Below are 15,251 nucleotides of genomic sequence, written 5' to 3' on the forward strand. Positions count from 1 at the left end.
TGTTTACCTTTCTAATCCTCTGGCAACTTCTGTTTCTCGCCTAGTCGAAGTTGTAATGAACCAAAATTATCCTTTCTTGTTAGTCAAATGTAGATGTTAGATGTAGCTCATATTTTGATGATTTTAATGGTGTGTCCTTGTAGCCGCTAGCCAAACAATCCAGTCACTGTCTCCTCCCTCAACACCAACCACAGAGGATGTACTTATCTGCTCTGTGGCCAACAGGAGAAGACCCTCGTTTTGTCAGACAACTACAAGCTAGGAATGTGGGGAATTCTATGAACGTGAAGCAAAGCATTACTGAAATTAACGCAAGCAATCAGCAGAGTCCTCCCTGAATAAGTGAAGGTTAAAAATAGAAAAATGAAAACTAGGATGAGTCAGAAATTAAAATGACTGGCTGCAGGTATTTAAATTGAGCTGGGAGATTGTCTAGGCTAATGAGAGTCTAATCACAACTGAGTTAGACATGTGTCAAACTAGGTTAGTGCTCTGTCATTCCTCCAGTCAGCTCAGAGGTTAGTTAAGTTTTTCTATCGTCATTAGTTTTGTTATGTACGGAATTGTCCTCCGGCTATTTGTAGTAAATATTTTTCTACTTTTCTCCGCTGAGGTCACCGCAGACTCTGCCTTAGAAGCCACACTTAACCCAGAATTACTACCACTTTCCCCAGTTGCTAAGCAACAGGTCATGTCTCCGAGGGTATCTGAAAGCAATATCAGAAATGGCTTTCTGTATGTAGGATGTACCCAATTTAAAATGATTTTGATTTTGACGGGGGTTGCTTCCTCTGGATCACAAGGGGAGTAGTGTGGTGAAGGCTGTGGTGTGAGGAAGGTGTGTAAGCTCTCCTTGTGCTGTATTGACGCTTAATCACCGACATGGATCTGTGCGCAGCCATTGGAAGAAACAGCATCTCAGTATTGCAAAGACTGACGCTGATGAAAGCCACACATCACTGTTTGCTGTATGTTGTGTGTCATTTTCCATCAGTCTTCTTATGGCCAATGAATTGTCTTGTCTTGTGACTATGTGTAATTTCACATTTCTTGTCTGAATTGATATTGCAAAGCAAACTGTAATCACAAACTAATAAATTAAGTAATTGAAATTTTTTTTTTTTTACATGTGTGAAGACTCTGATGATAAAAGTTTATTGCATGAACATCAATTTGATGATCTTATATGTGATGTATTTTCATACATTTGCTACTACAGCTACAATGATTGGTCAGTTAACAGAAAATTAACCATTTTCTGTGCCGGTTCCAGCGGCTTAAATGTGAATATTTGTTTTCTGTCTTTTTTTTTTTTTTTGTCTTCAATGACAGTAAATTTAATATCTGAATATCAGACAAAACAATCAATTTTAATGAGTAATGTCAACTTGAGATTGGAACAATAATAGGTTGTGAAAATGATTGCTAATGCAGCTCTGTTTTATAAAATGATACATACCGCTATCTAAAAAACATTCTTTTTAATGTTGTGATGTAGATTTCAACCCTACAGTAGAAGTAGAGCAAGTTGCAGTACGGATGACTTTCAATGCTTAAGCAGATGCTGCACATAATGAGTCTTTTAAATAGCTTCTTTTGGGACCTTTTCAATTAGCCTTCTTTGCTTATTTGTTGGTGTCCATTTTTTTTTCTTTACTTCCAGAGCAAAGTACCACAAGTTAAAATATGGGACAGAGCTAAATCAAGGCGACATGAAGCCTCCGAGCTATGACTCTGGTAAGTCTATGGAGGCTCAAAAAGCCAACTCCACCTCTTCATACTAAATCACTGTGATTGTTGAGTTCACATACCTCGAGTGACAGGACTGTTGCGTATGTGAAGGCTGCATTCATGTTGAATCTTGTTTGCTTCAATAGATTTCTTCACACTGTCCTTTCCTTAGTGCTGAAGGAATTCCATGGTTGTTATGGATACACTGTACATATATTGAACTACTTCAAGAGTCGGCGAATAATAAACATGATCAAATTGCTTTAAAATAGTCGAGCTTTCGTGACAGTAAATGTGAGAGAGAAAAGTATGGCACAGTCATAGAGTGGAACAAATTACTCAAAGACACTTTTACAGCCATCAGTCAATGACCAGAAGGAGATTCAGTTTGTAACAAAAGTATGGCACAGTGATACTTTTCACTTTAATTACTGATGATGCTTTTAGTGGTATCTATCCATGCAGCCATGTAGATAGTTATGGTTTTATTTGGTATATTTACTATGGATATTTCTTTCTCCGCCCAAATACAATAGAGGTGAATTGAATTTAAGAAAATTCAAGAGAACTGTTTCCAGAAGCAGTGTATAATCCTACAGAGCTGTCAGCACTTTTTAAAAACACTATCTATTTTGTAGAAAGTAATTCCAAACAAAGCTGTCGATACAGGAGGGATAAATTATTGCTTTTTTTTCTTTAAATGTAATTAGAGCTGAAACTGTGAGAATTTGCTGTTTATGTTTTTGGTTGTAAACTGAATCTCTTTTGGGTTTTGGCGATATATAGGAATTATATAGGAACAGAATTTCACCATTCATGTTCTGACAATTTACAGACCCAACAGTTAATTGGGTTTGTAAAGCTCTACAGACGAAATCCCTTTCTGAACAATCAGACTCATGCTCTGAAAGCTCCCAGTGAAAAAAACGCCTATGTCCTTAAAAGCCAACATGGATGAGAGTTCCTTAAGAGCTGAGAAATTAGGAAATTTGAACATCTGCAATTCAATGACAACATTACCTGCTGATGTGGATCATGTGATGCAGTTGAAAATCTCCAGAACAGCAAACAAATGGATGTTGTGGTGAGATTGTTTTATCAGAAACTCTCTGCATGGCTAAATACCACTAGAGGTAAGTAAGAGAAATGCACAAATCATCTTAAATGCAGCTTAAACTACTTTGTCCACTCAAATCTTAAAGATGTAAACTGTTGCTCTCACTTTTTAGTTTTCACCCTTTCCATTACAGTCCCTGGTTTTATGAGCGCACTCCATGTTTCTGGTTATGTTATCGTACTTTAATTGGCCTCTCATGTTCAAGTCCTCTGCCATCATTAAGTCAGATTGCGATATTTCCTCTCCTCTCTCCTCATCTCTATTCATGAAGGCTGTTCAAAGCACCCGAGCCCTTGAAGTGTTGATGAATGAGGGGAGGTGAGGGGGAGAGGTGTTAGGTGGAGGCGATGGAAGAGGGGGAGACGAGGAGTGGGAGGTGTTGCTCCTATGGTGGCGCACCTGCCCGCTCCTCACCCTTCTGAATTAGGCATGACCCACTTTTTGAGGCACCCTCGTCTCTTTGCCCCGCCAAATTAACCCCTCAACACACACACACACACACACACACACACACACACACACACACACACACACACACACAGACACTCTCACTCTATCTAAATCTTATTAACACGTCTCTCTGCCCCATGCAAAATTCCCAGCTGAATCGCGAGCGAGGTGCTGACGTTGGATATCAAAGTGAGCTTTGAATCCCATCATTGTTTGTTTTGTCAGAGCAGTAGACAGTCATAAAGAGTGCGTGTTGTTCTGGATGCTGCAGGCACAGACTCACGTCCTTGCTCTTTCTAGTATGTCATGGGACACGGTCACAGCAGAATCCAGCCATTTTGAAGGTGTCTGAGCGCATCATTAAACATCAGATGTCTAGTTTTAGCATCAACAACAAGCCATTGCAAATGAGTTTTGGATCTCTTCTTTGTTTCTACTGCTAGTGCTGTTATGTACACAGTTTCATTGGGACAATAATTATCCATTGGGATGTACATTCTTGGAATGAGGCTTCACATGTTGACAAGTAATAACTCAGCTCCAAGTCCAACTAATAACTACAGTAAAAGGTGACTGGAGCGAATATACTATTAGTACTCATGGTCACAGCTGTTGCAAAAATGTCACTGTCACAATTTAAAGAGCCCATATCCTCCTCTATTTAACTCTAATCCACTGTTGACTTACTGGTAGCAACTAAGCGCTGGTGTGTGGCGTTGCCAGGATGCTGTAATGCAGGAATGTTCTGGTGGTGTTTACACAGTGGAAATAATGTCAGAGGCTGTGCTGTCTGTGGAGCCCTGATTTGTGTCCTTCTCTTCTCCTCCAGATGAGGCCAACGAGAATGAGACTTCTGGGTCACTCAACAATCAGCTGTCCTGGAAACAAGGCCGTCAGCTCCTCAGACAGTAAGTGGACATGTTTTTATCCTTGTGTGACAGTCTTCAACCCAGAAAACAAAACTGCTGCACTAAAAAGAACTGGATTGAATTACCAGGATGTTGACTGGCTCCTGGTTATGTTTTTCTGCAGTAGCTTTGTCACTTGTGTCAGACTAACAGGTTTTGTGAATTGTGAGTGGTGCTATGACCCAAAAAGCTGTGGGAAAGAGCTCCCTCACATGGACAGTAGCAGTCATTACCTGCTCTGTGCTTTTTCTTTGTTCTTGTTTTCTGGTGTACCCAGCAGGCTCAGGAAAGTTTGGTAATCATATCATCCTACTCTCCAGTCAGTCTGTGTAAATAAACGAGGCTCCCGTCTTTATCCCAGACACCATCAGACAGCTTCACACATCATCTGCCCCAACATGCCGACTGATGAGGCAGCCAGTTTATTCTTGATCGCGTGTCAGGGGACAGATCGATGATGTGCTAAGAAACCCCTCCCGTTCAGTCAGTCACTCACTCAATTTGCTAGAGCTTCTTCTAGCATCCCTACAGGGTAGGTGTAATATTTGATGAGTAGCTCATCTTGCCTCAGCAGAGCTGATACTGTTAACTAGACCACTGCCAGAGGACATAACACAATTCACAGTAACAAGTAATTGACTATTCCTCATCTTTGATTCTATTGAAGTCTTGACAGTAAATGTAATGCAGTAATTGAATTGTCCGTTGCAGCGTTATTAAACTCGTGTACAATGCCTCTGCACTTTTTCTCCACATTTCACAGCGCAAATTACACTTGAAATTTTGGATTAAACCAAATAGAACCAGGTTTGAGTTCATTTTCCCTGTTCCAGGTACCTGCAGGAAGTGGGCTACACAGACACCATCTTAGATGTGAAGTCACAGCGGGTCCGAGCACTGCTAGGACTAGCCGGTGATGGAGGTGCGCGGACAGGTGAACGGACCAGTACTGAGCCTTTGGTCAATGGGACAGACACAAAAGGCATGGGCACCAGAGGGTGAGTACACTCTTCTAAGGGTGCTCTTCTTAGTGTGCCTATAGATGTGTAAAATGTCAAAGTTACAGTCTGTGACAGACTGTAACATATTAGTTTTGAGGCGTATCAGATTATGTGATGAATTCCTGATGAATCATTACGATACATCAGACATCTCATCAGCTCTTGTGATGCATCTGTGCTGCTCTCACAGAAGTCTACAGAAGTGTTACAGAACCAAGATTGAGTGTCTTAATAAGGTTTTGGATCACCATGTGGTGCCAGAACAGCTTCAATGTGTCTTGGCATTAATTTTACCATTCTCTGAACTCTACTGGTGCGATGAACACCATTCTTCCAAAAGATATTCCCTCATTTGGTGTGTCGATGGTGGTGGAGAACTCTGTGCAACACTTCGGTCCAAAATCACCTTTAGGTGTTCAACTAGGTTGAGAGCTGGTGACTGTGAAGGCCATAGCATATGATGCAGTTCATTTTCATACCCATCAAACCATTCAACCTATTGATGGGGGCATTGTCCTCCTGTTTCTCCACTAATTTTTCAGGTTTTCCTTTAATTAAAAAAAAAAAACCTGTCTGTTCGTGTAACAAAACAAACTACAAGCTTTGACAGAATTGCCTGCACTTACAGGATATGCATCAAAAAGCTGGAGATAGTATGAGAGGTTTGAGGTAACAATGTTTTACCAGTGCAGCAAGTTAGCTCTCAAAAGTGTTATGTGTTATCTAATGTTACATTCTGATTGGTTGCTTTGTAAATGTGGGTCGTCATACTTGTGTTGCAGCCTGTCTGTGGTTGCTAAAGCTCTAAATCAGCCTTTGGTGGATATGTATACCAGTCCAATCAGACCACCACTGTGATTGACAATACACAAACACACACACACACACACACACACACACACACACACACACACACACACACACACACACACACACTAACCTTTATTACGTGTGTTGCATTTAAGCATGGTGGCATGAATTAGTCCAGATACCACGTTTTTTGTTTTGTTTGTTTTTTTTAATTGATGCTGGAACATAATATCCTGATGCGAAAGTGGAAAGAAAAAGACTGCGTCTGAAAACTTGAAAACATAAGCAATGCAACAGCAGTCACACATTGTTTGTGCAACTGCACATCAATGCATTTGTCGTTGTTCCTCAACAGGAAAGCTGAGCTCTCTGACTCCAGCGCTGTCCTGGAGGCCTTCAAGTTCATCGAGAATGCTGCTGCTGAGTTCAGTGATGAAGATGAGGAAGATGATAGTGAAGGGAAGGACAGGACTCATGTGGAGTCTAGGACAGTAAGAACACAGTCTCCCCTCACCTTCTGTGCCCACTTCTCACCAGCAGTTGTCCCTGTACTATCAACAATGGCCCTTGATATTTTCCCCCAGATCTTGAGAAAGAAGACGCCATCATCATCATCACCATCACCGGCCAGTATGGACACCACTGAGGACCCTGACACAGAGGAGGCACTGAAGGGCTTTGACTTCCTGTCCAGCCCTGACGAGATGGACACTTCGCCAGAGTCCAGAGGCACAGGGGATGGCACAGACTGGGGTGAGTCACAGATTAACGGTATGAAGTGCAGACGTGGAATGGGATGAACATTTCTATCTAGACACTACAGTTACAGTTATAGCACCTACAGTATCCAAATGTTTGTTTATTTCTGTTTCTGTCCTGTTTTTTAATTTACAAATACAATATGTAAGAGTCAGAGACACTGATAAGCTTGCTAATGATTTTATGCTGTAATCCTATAATTTTCCTGTTTTTCTGAATTTGACTTCTCATAGTTTGGTGACTCTTCATAGAGTACTTGTCATTCATATGTCATGCTGTGGTCATAAATCATGATGTTTGGAGTTTCTCTGTTTAACCCATAGTTTGTGATCTCTTCCACTGTGTGTTCCCATAGCCAGCCTGTGACCACAATGTCTCTTCCACTCCTGTGTCGTCAAATCAGCCTGATTCCCTTTGAGTCTCTTAGAGTAAAACCAGAACAAAAATGGGTTTAATGTCATGCTGCGGTTTGTCTTTGTATTTGAACGTGGGTTTGAGGGTTTGAGTCATGTGTTTACAACAATTTGACGATCACAAAGATTTCATGGTGAGGATTTTATTGGATTTTTCATGCCTCAGAATCCAAATGTTCAAATGAAAGAACTACCCACATGGTATTAACTTCCCTCCCACCACTCTCACTTATTCCAATAGAAAAGAAATCCCACAGACATTAAATGAGATGGCTCTGGATGCTGCTCCCAATAATAAAGAGTCTAATATCACTGACGTGGTGATAGAAGCCTATAGCTCTCCTGGAGGTTTCTCAAACCCCCTAGGAGAGCAGGAGTCTGAGAGAGGTCTCCACCCTGCCAGGCCACTCAGGCCTTAACCAGGGCAGTTCCTCAACAGCGTCTCGGTCTGGTTTTGTTCCCCCTGTGTAGAGAAGGACGAGCAAGGTCCCATTTCTGAGGCCTGGGACGTGGACCCGGGCCTGATAACCAAACTCAAGGAGCAGTACAGAAAGGAGCGCAAGGGGAAAAAGGGGGTGAAGAGTAAGTCCTGTCAGGCGCTGCTGCCTCCCTCCCTCCTACTCCTCCTCTCTCTAGAGCCTGACTTTCAGCCAAAAGGCCTCAAATAAAAAAATTTAAAAAAAACATCTTCACTGTTTTTCTCATCTCCTTCTCTTGCTCCTCCTTATTATGCCTCTGTCCTCTTGTCTGTCATCTCATACTCAGTGTTTCCTGTTTTCCACTACTCCAGTGTACTGCACAGACAAAATCTGTCACCATTATCGTCCTCACCGAACAAACTATAACGCTTGATGCATGTTTTTCTGTCATTATAAATGTTTTAATTTATATTCACTTCATCTTGTCCACACTGTCAAAAGATTAATGTGAAAGTTAGTCGTGAGGACTCATCCATCTGTGTCCCATCTGGGCGAGCTCTGATCACAGAGTCATCTGTTTTCTACATCAGTATCTTCTCCAGTCATAAAAAGATAATTGTTACCATCTCCATCCTCATCTGTCAGCCATGTTGATACTAGAGTAATAAGTATTTTTCTGCAGTTGTAAATTGATAGCGATTAAAATTTTTTTCAGTGACTCAGTGAAGTGACTCAGCTGAATACTACTGCTCTCAGAATAACAGCCCACTTCAGTCTCATTCAGTGGCTGAGAGCTCTTAGATTCTACATTTATGAGGCCCATGCTCTGCATTACTGCTGTTTTTTTTTTATATTACTGTGATCTAGTCAGTTCATTTCACTTTCTTCTTTTTACACCTCTCTTACTCTTCCTCCTTTGGTTTAATCTATTTTTGTTCTTGCTGCTGGATTGGTGGTTTATCACTTTTGTGGGTGTGTGGAGGAGATCATCAGGAGACCTGTCTGGGGCTTTTTTCAGGCAGTTGTGCCTTTCATGTACTGTATCTCTTTGTACCAGGGTTACGGCTTTATTCTAAGGGCCCACATGTTAAATTGATTGCAGTTAAAAGATAAACATCCACAGTTCACTAAGTAAATGTTCTCCCTGGGCTTAGACCTCACAAAGTCCAGCTCGAGATGTTAAATAACTCCATCGCCCACACTAAGAGATAAATGTGCCTCAACACCTTTTCTGCCTCTAGAACTCATCTAACAAGGACTCTGCTGCTGACCTCCCTTCATTTTCTTTTCTTTTACACACTATAATTTATTAATTTACTTTCTTCTCTTTCAGTGCTGCTTACCGTCCACATGCATTGTTTTCTCTTTTTCAGCTCGTTCTCAGTTAATAAATTATTTAATTCTTTTCATGCTTCTTGCCTCTTTTTTTCTCTCCGCTCTCCATCACTGTATGTCTGTTTGGTAACACTGTTGACCTGACTTAAACAGGGCCAAACCGGTCCAAGCTGCAGGACATGCTGGCTAACCTGAGAGATGCAGAGGACCTCTCACACATGCAGCCTCCATCCACCCCCCAATCCCGACCCAACGTGGTCCGCGAACACGATGGGAACAGACCAGATGAAGGTGCCTGAGCAAAAATACAGCAGATTGAAGCAGTCACGTTAACTCTTTGTTGGACTGTCAACAGTGGTTGTGTATCTAGTTATTTACGTACTTGTTCTGTCCCCAGTTGAGGCGCTGACCTTCCCGCCCACCTCAGGGAAGTCTTTCATCATGGGCACAGATGAGGCCATGGAGAGCGAGCTGGGCCTTGGGGAGCTGGCTGGACTCACCGTGGCCAACGAGGCTGACAGCCTAGCATACGATGTGAGTAGGAAAAGGCTGAACATATTTTAAAAGGCATGAGATAATTTCTCCCACCTTCCTCCTCTAATCCACAACAATTTTACCACAGTCACATCACATGCTGGAAACTTGCCATTTGTGTCTCAAACAGCTATTTTTATAGTCTTGTCACAGGAAGCTGCTTTGAAAGTGTAGCACTGGAGGATATCAGTTATTTTCTGACATCATATTAACAACAGTAATGTCAAAGTCACATGGCTATAAATATACACCTGAGTAGGTTGTAGCATGCTTTTTTAAACTAGGTTTATTTTAGTGTAATGGCAGGTTTTTACAGAAAAAGTGGTTAAAGGATAAAAAACAAACAAAGAATTAGCATTAATGAGGAAATGGCAATAAAGAAAAGTTACGTAAATATTAACGAAATATAAACCTTTGGGTTTTTTTTATCTCACTTTTCCCACTTTTTTTTTTAAATCTGTAAATCTATGTTTTGCTGTTTTACTAATAGGTAAAAGAAACACTGGGAGCTAAGTACAAAACATGGTGTCTAAGTCAGAATTAAGCTGAAAATTGTGCTGTGGCTCAGTTCACAACTACTGATTACATGTAGTAATGCTACTGAAGCTGGATGCTGAGCTCTGATGAAATGCCCTCTTCCCAGATTGGCAACAATAAGGATGCCATGAGAAAAACATGGAACCCCAAATTTACTCTGCGGAGCCATTTCGATGGGATTCGTGCTCTGGTCTTCCACCCTGTGGAGCCTGTCCTGGTCACTGCTTCAGAGGACCACACGCTTAAGATGTGGAACCTGCAAAAGACCGCTCCTGCCAAAAAGTAAGAATATCTTCACACTCAGTGAACACCTCCAAGAATGTTTTCAAAAGATACTATTCCTGATTTCTTATTGATTTCTACTGTTTTTCATAAGAAGCAAGAACAATTTCAGATTTACTATTGTATCGACCAGCTGTCCAATCCTCCATCATCTTCTCTGTGAGAGACACTAATACTCAGACAGCAGTGCAGTGTGTGTAGTGTGTGTAGTGTATATTGAGCTTCATTAGAAAGAAAAGCTTTGTCATTTGATTACAGCTCCATCAGTTTTATAGCTCATTTTGTTGCTGCGCTCACGATGCAGCTACAGGAAACCCAAGTGACAAAGAACTGAGAAAACTCATTACGTCACGTCACAACTCTGTAGCCCACTCACCATCTGTCGTGACAGGTCTATTTTTAGAGCCTGATGTCATCTTAAAGTCAAGGGTATTGTGAATATAACAATAAAACAGCAACTAATGCATCAGTGGCTCAGCAACAAATTGTCCATCCATTTATAGCTTTATACAGTAAAATCCCAGTTATCTCAAATCTTATCTTTGATCCACAAGAATTAAGCTCTGCACTTTAGTTTTGGATGTTAGATTAATAAACACACTGTTTGCCCACAGGAGTACATCATTAGATGTGGAACCGATCTACACTTTCAGGGCCCACAGGTAAAAACACTGCACATATGCAAAAACATTTTCTTCTGTTTTGCTGTTGGTTTAATAGGCGAGAAGTTTTGGTAATTCATCACTATTTAAACCACAGGGGGGCTGTACTGAGTGTGGTGATGAGCAGTACAGGGGAGCAGTGTTTCAGTGGAGGGGTTGACGGAACTATTCAGTGCTGGAACACCCCCAATCCCAACATCGACCCCTACGACTCCTACGGTAACAATTTAACGTCATGTTTTGTCAAGATCTTAGGATTTTCAAATCGAACCGTGCCAGCTGACTTTGCTTGTCTTGTGTTTTCTGTGACAGACCCCTCAGTGCTGCGTGGAGCGCTGAGTGGACACACTGACTCAGTTTGGGGTTTGGTGTACAGCAGTGCACACCAGCGCCTCCTGTCCTGCTCTGCAGACGGGACTGTGAGACTGTGGGATGCCAACACCACGTCCCCCGCCCTTGCAGTGTTCAACGAAAACAAAAGTACTGACTTGATTCATGTATTGTGATTTTTCATTCTTCTAAATGTTAAATGATTCGTGGAGCATGAATTTCTCTGTTTTTCTCTGCATCAGAACTCGGAGTTCCCTCCTCTGTAGACCTGGTGTGCAGTGAACCAGCCCACCTGGTCACATCCTTCACAAACGGGCAGATTGGCCTCTTCAACATGGAGACCCGCCAGCTGGTTCTCAATCTGGAGTCCAACTTAGAGCCAGGTAGGTTTAGAGCAGACTGGGTTGAACTTAATGCTTCTGGTGATGAGACGCCAGACGTAGTTTCTTTTTTACAGGCCCACTGAAGTGCTGATTGAACAGAGAAAGCAGCATTCAGACCTCTGATCAGTGAAACTCTCCTTTAATTTCCAGGCTAACAATCATAAAACACATTCAACACTTGTTGAATTCAGTCACAATGTTGAAGTGGAGTCAGTTAGGTCTCCTCAGAATAAGACTTTAGAGTAACATCTGGTGGCAGCTGTGGGGAAGAAAGTAAATCATTAGCTGACAGATGCTCTCATCCACAACCACCAGTGTTTTTCTTATTTTTATGTCTGTTTGGAGATTTGATTTACAAATTCCAAGTTAGGTCACGCATGCAGTACAGTTCAGTTTAAGACGTAATGCTGCATGTCATAATAATGCTTAGTTTATCTGTCCATTGTTTACCAGAAAGCACTCTGACTTGGGTGAGGTGTTGACTCAAAGCAAACAAGCCTGACATTCACACATAGAATTGAATATGTCCACAGATGAGATATTTGTTGATAATGATTCCTTGTAGTTGACTCTACGTGCCTTAAGTCTCCTTTCCCGCTGTCTGTTTTTCATCAGGCACTCCCTGTCAGATCAATAAGGTCCTCAGCCACCCGACTCTTCCCATCACCATCACAGCGCAGGAGGACAGACACATCAAGTTCTTTGACAACAACAGTGGGAAGCTGATTCACTCCATGGTGGCTCACCTGGATGCTGTCACCAGCTTAGCTGTAGATCCCAACGGTCTTTATCTCATGTCAGGCAGTAAGTACCTCTTCATTGATAGATGTCCACAACTTACACCAGGGGCACACTGGATGCATGTTGTGTGCGTTGCTGCTCTTCATTATAAATTAATTTCTGATTATTATTTTTGACAGAGAATGTCACTAAAGTGCCACTGTCTCTACATGCAGCTGCTATAATGATTAAATGATTATTTATATTTTTTTTATTACTGTGTCATATTCAGTCAGCCTAGACTACAGTGGAAGGTGTCAGTTTTGTGTAATACTGCTGGTATGATGTCAAAATGACTGCCAACAGTTCTTTTCTCTGTCTATTTTTGCTGCAAGACGACAGCCGTGATGTGTGAGACGCTCTAACTCGCTAACGTGGGCGCCGAAATGAAAAACAAGACGTTCCGCAGCCACCATGCACAGGCATAGCACCCAGTGTGCCAGAGCTCTTAATCTTACATACCAGTTTTTACATCCAACTGGGCACTGTTCTCCTGAATACTACAAGCTACCATTCTTTTACACGTAAAATCAGAGTAAAACCAATCCATAACATCTCACTTGTCAAGGTTCAAGTGTCAGTAAGGGTTTTCCAGACACCATGTAGCAAAGTTAAATCCCAGAATTGCGATTCCCCTTTTACCATTTATAACTATTCATCTGCTCCACAGGTCATGACTGCTCTATCCGTCTGTGGAACCTGGAGAGTAAAACCTGCATCCAGGAGTTCACAGCTCACAGAAAGAAGTTTGAGGAGTCGATCCACGATGTGGCGTTTCATCCATCTAAATGCTACATCGCCAGCGCTGGCGCAGATGCTCTCGCCAAGGTGTTTGTATGACGCGGAGCTGCGTCTGTCCCTGCAGCCCCGCTCTCTGACTCAGCCTCCCATGATCAGGGACCAATAGAGACACAGCAGGGGAAGGGCCTTCAGGCATGGGTCCAGTCCCACCTCACACAGCCCACTGGTTTCCTGACGGACTGGCAGACTATGTAGCCGCTAGCCTCAAACAGGACATGACTCTCCATAGAAAGGGTCGGCAGGGAGGCCAGTCAGGAGGAGAACTGTTCTCTAGTCCCCCATCTACCATCCAGGCAGGCCTGGGTGTGACTGGCTACAGCGCCCCCCGCAGACAGACTAAAACTTAACCTCCGTAGCTAGGAGGCTCAGGACAAGTGTTAAAGAGTGTGGAGTGGAGAAATAAGGTTTCAAGCCGGTCTTCTGCCCCTGTGACTTCACGCTCACCCCAAGTCCCTCGGGGCCTCGACCTTCCCTCTCAGACAAACCAAGGTGCAGGCCATTTACTCCAAGTCAGGTTTTGTGTTGTGTTGTTCCAGAAACGTGGGGTACCGAAGGCTTCCTGGAGCTGTCGTGGAAGCCTCTCACTTCTTCTTCTCTGCTTCCCAGACTGACTCTGCTTGCTGGCCTGCCTTTATTTTCCTTTTTAAAACATGTATTGACAAATGTGCCTTTGCTTTAAAAGGTCTTGAAATTGTTATTTTAACAAGCTTGTTTTGGGGAACAGGGAGGGAGGGGACAGCGGAGAAATGGAGCTGGTTGTCACAATGTTGTCAATTTTAACATTGGATGTAAAATTACAAATGCTTATAATAAACAAAATATATATTCAGTCTTAAAAATTACTGTGCAGCGTGAGTTTGAGTGCTCCTTTTTCATAAGTGTGGTTGGGGAATCAATTTTGTGCATATCAAGGCAAAGCTGGTAGATACAGACCATTAACTATAATGCCTGTTTGTTAGATTCAAGTAATTGTACACTTCAGAAGTAAGATTACAAACATATGTGTCCAAAGTAAACCATCTTGGTTATATAATTGCAATTCAGACTTGGTTCTAGATGTCCATGTTAGGAATAACTAATTGATTTTGGCCAGTTTGCTCTTGTTTGAATTGAATGGCTTGTACTGTATGTAGTTTTCCCCAATTGTGTGGACATGCTTGACTACAGTGTGATGTACCATGTCCAGATATTTACAGTAGTCCAGTGTTTAGCAGGAAATTAGTGCAGTACTGTAGGACTGTTTGAAACGATGAGTTAAGCATCCAACACAGAGGGTAGAGAAATGTCCTGCAGATTCCAGTTTATTGTAAACTGTGTGAGGAGGAAGCGATCCTGGGTGAAAAAACAAATCAATCAAGATGTTGTACATGTAGAGTACAGCTTCACATGAGCCATTTTCTCAGTCACTGGTTTGTATATGAAAGTATGTTCAAAATAAAACCTGCTGTAAAATATTACTTGGGCTCTGAGGTTGGTCATTTGACAGTTGTGAAAGCTGTTTGCAACTAGCAGAAAACAAATGTGATCATCAGTCATAGATTCAGTACATCCATCCCGTTCTCGTGAACACAATATCATAGTAATGCCTCACAGCTGCACACAAGGATGAACTGATCAGATTTTGGTGGTCAAAGGTCAAAAGGTCAGGAGCACTTTGACCTCTTCCAGTGTGATACCTCAAGACCGCCTTGAGGGGACTTCCTCAAATTTTGCACAAATATTCACTTGAACACTTGGATGAACTGATAAGATTTTGGTAGTCAAAGGTCAAGGTCACTGCCCTCACAAAACACATTTTTCATAACTGACGCAATTTAACACAAATGTTTAATAAGACAAAATGATGATGACATTTTATGTCCAAAAGGTCAAAGGTCAACTTCACTGTGACATCATAATGTTTTGCAAACACTTTTGAACATTATTCAGTGCTGTAACTCAGGAAGGGGAGATTGTGACCACATTTCCTGTAGCTTGGCTGGTTGGTAGAGCCATACCA

The 15,251-nt window shown here is 42.0% G+C and overlaps 1 protein-coding gene across 2 annotated transcripts in view; it reads left to right on the plus strand.

Annotated features, from left to right (window-relative positions):
• LOC139623153 (striatin-like) overlaps positions 1-14,709 on the plus strand; it is a 28,201-nt gene extending 13,492 nt beyond the window's left edge. Inside the window, exons 3-17 of one of the 2 annotated variants that reach the window (XM_071481148.1) lie at positions 1,664-1,737; positions 4,128-4,206; positions 5,040-5,204; positions 6,373-6,508; positions 6,602-6,770; positions 7,661-7,771; positions 9,097-9,234; positions 9,341-9,477; positions 10,121-10,296; positions 10,911-10,958; positions 11,056-11,177; positions 11,271-11,438; positions 11,531-11,671; positions 12,287-12,475; positions 13,122-14,709. In XM_071481148.1, coding sequence (XP_071337249.1) covers positions 1,664-1,737; positions 4,128-4,206; positions 5,040-5,204; positions 6,373-6,508; positions 6,602-6,770; positions 7,661-7,771; positions 9,097-9,234; positions 9,341-9,477; positions 10,121-10,296; positions 10,911-10,958; positions 11,056-11,177; positions 11,271-11,438; positions 11,531-11,671; positions 12,287-12,475; positions 13,122-13,291 — 2,023 coding nt within the window. In that variant the 3' untranslated portion in view covers positions 13,292-14,709. The remainder of the gene's footprint in view (positions 1-1,663; positions 1,738-4,127; positions 4,207-5,039; positions 5,205-6,372; positions 6,509-6,601; positions 6,771-7,660; positions 7,772-9,096; positions 9,235-9,340; positions 9,478-10,120; positions 10,297-10,910; positions 10,959-11,055; positions 11,178-11,270; positions 11,439-11,530; positions 11,672-12,286; positions 12,476-13,121) is intronic. The other variant, XM_071481149.1, reaches the window with a different exon arrangement.
• Positions 14,710-15,251: the final 542 nt, after the last annotated feature.

Source organism: Trachinotus anak, unplaced genomic scaffold, assembly GCF_046630095.1.
Source record: "Trachinotus anak isolate AG129_WGS33_773 ecotype Australia unplaced genomic scaffold, CSIRO_AGI_Tana_v1 ptg000007l, whole genome shotgun sequence".
NCBI classification, from domain to species: Eukaryota; Metazoa; Chordata; class Actinopteri; order Carangiformes; family Carangidae; genus Trachinotus; species Trachinotus anak.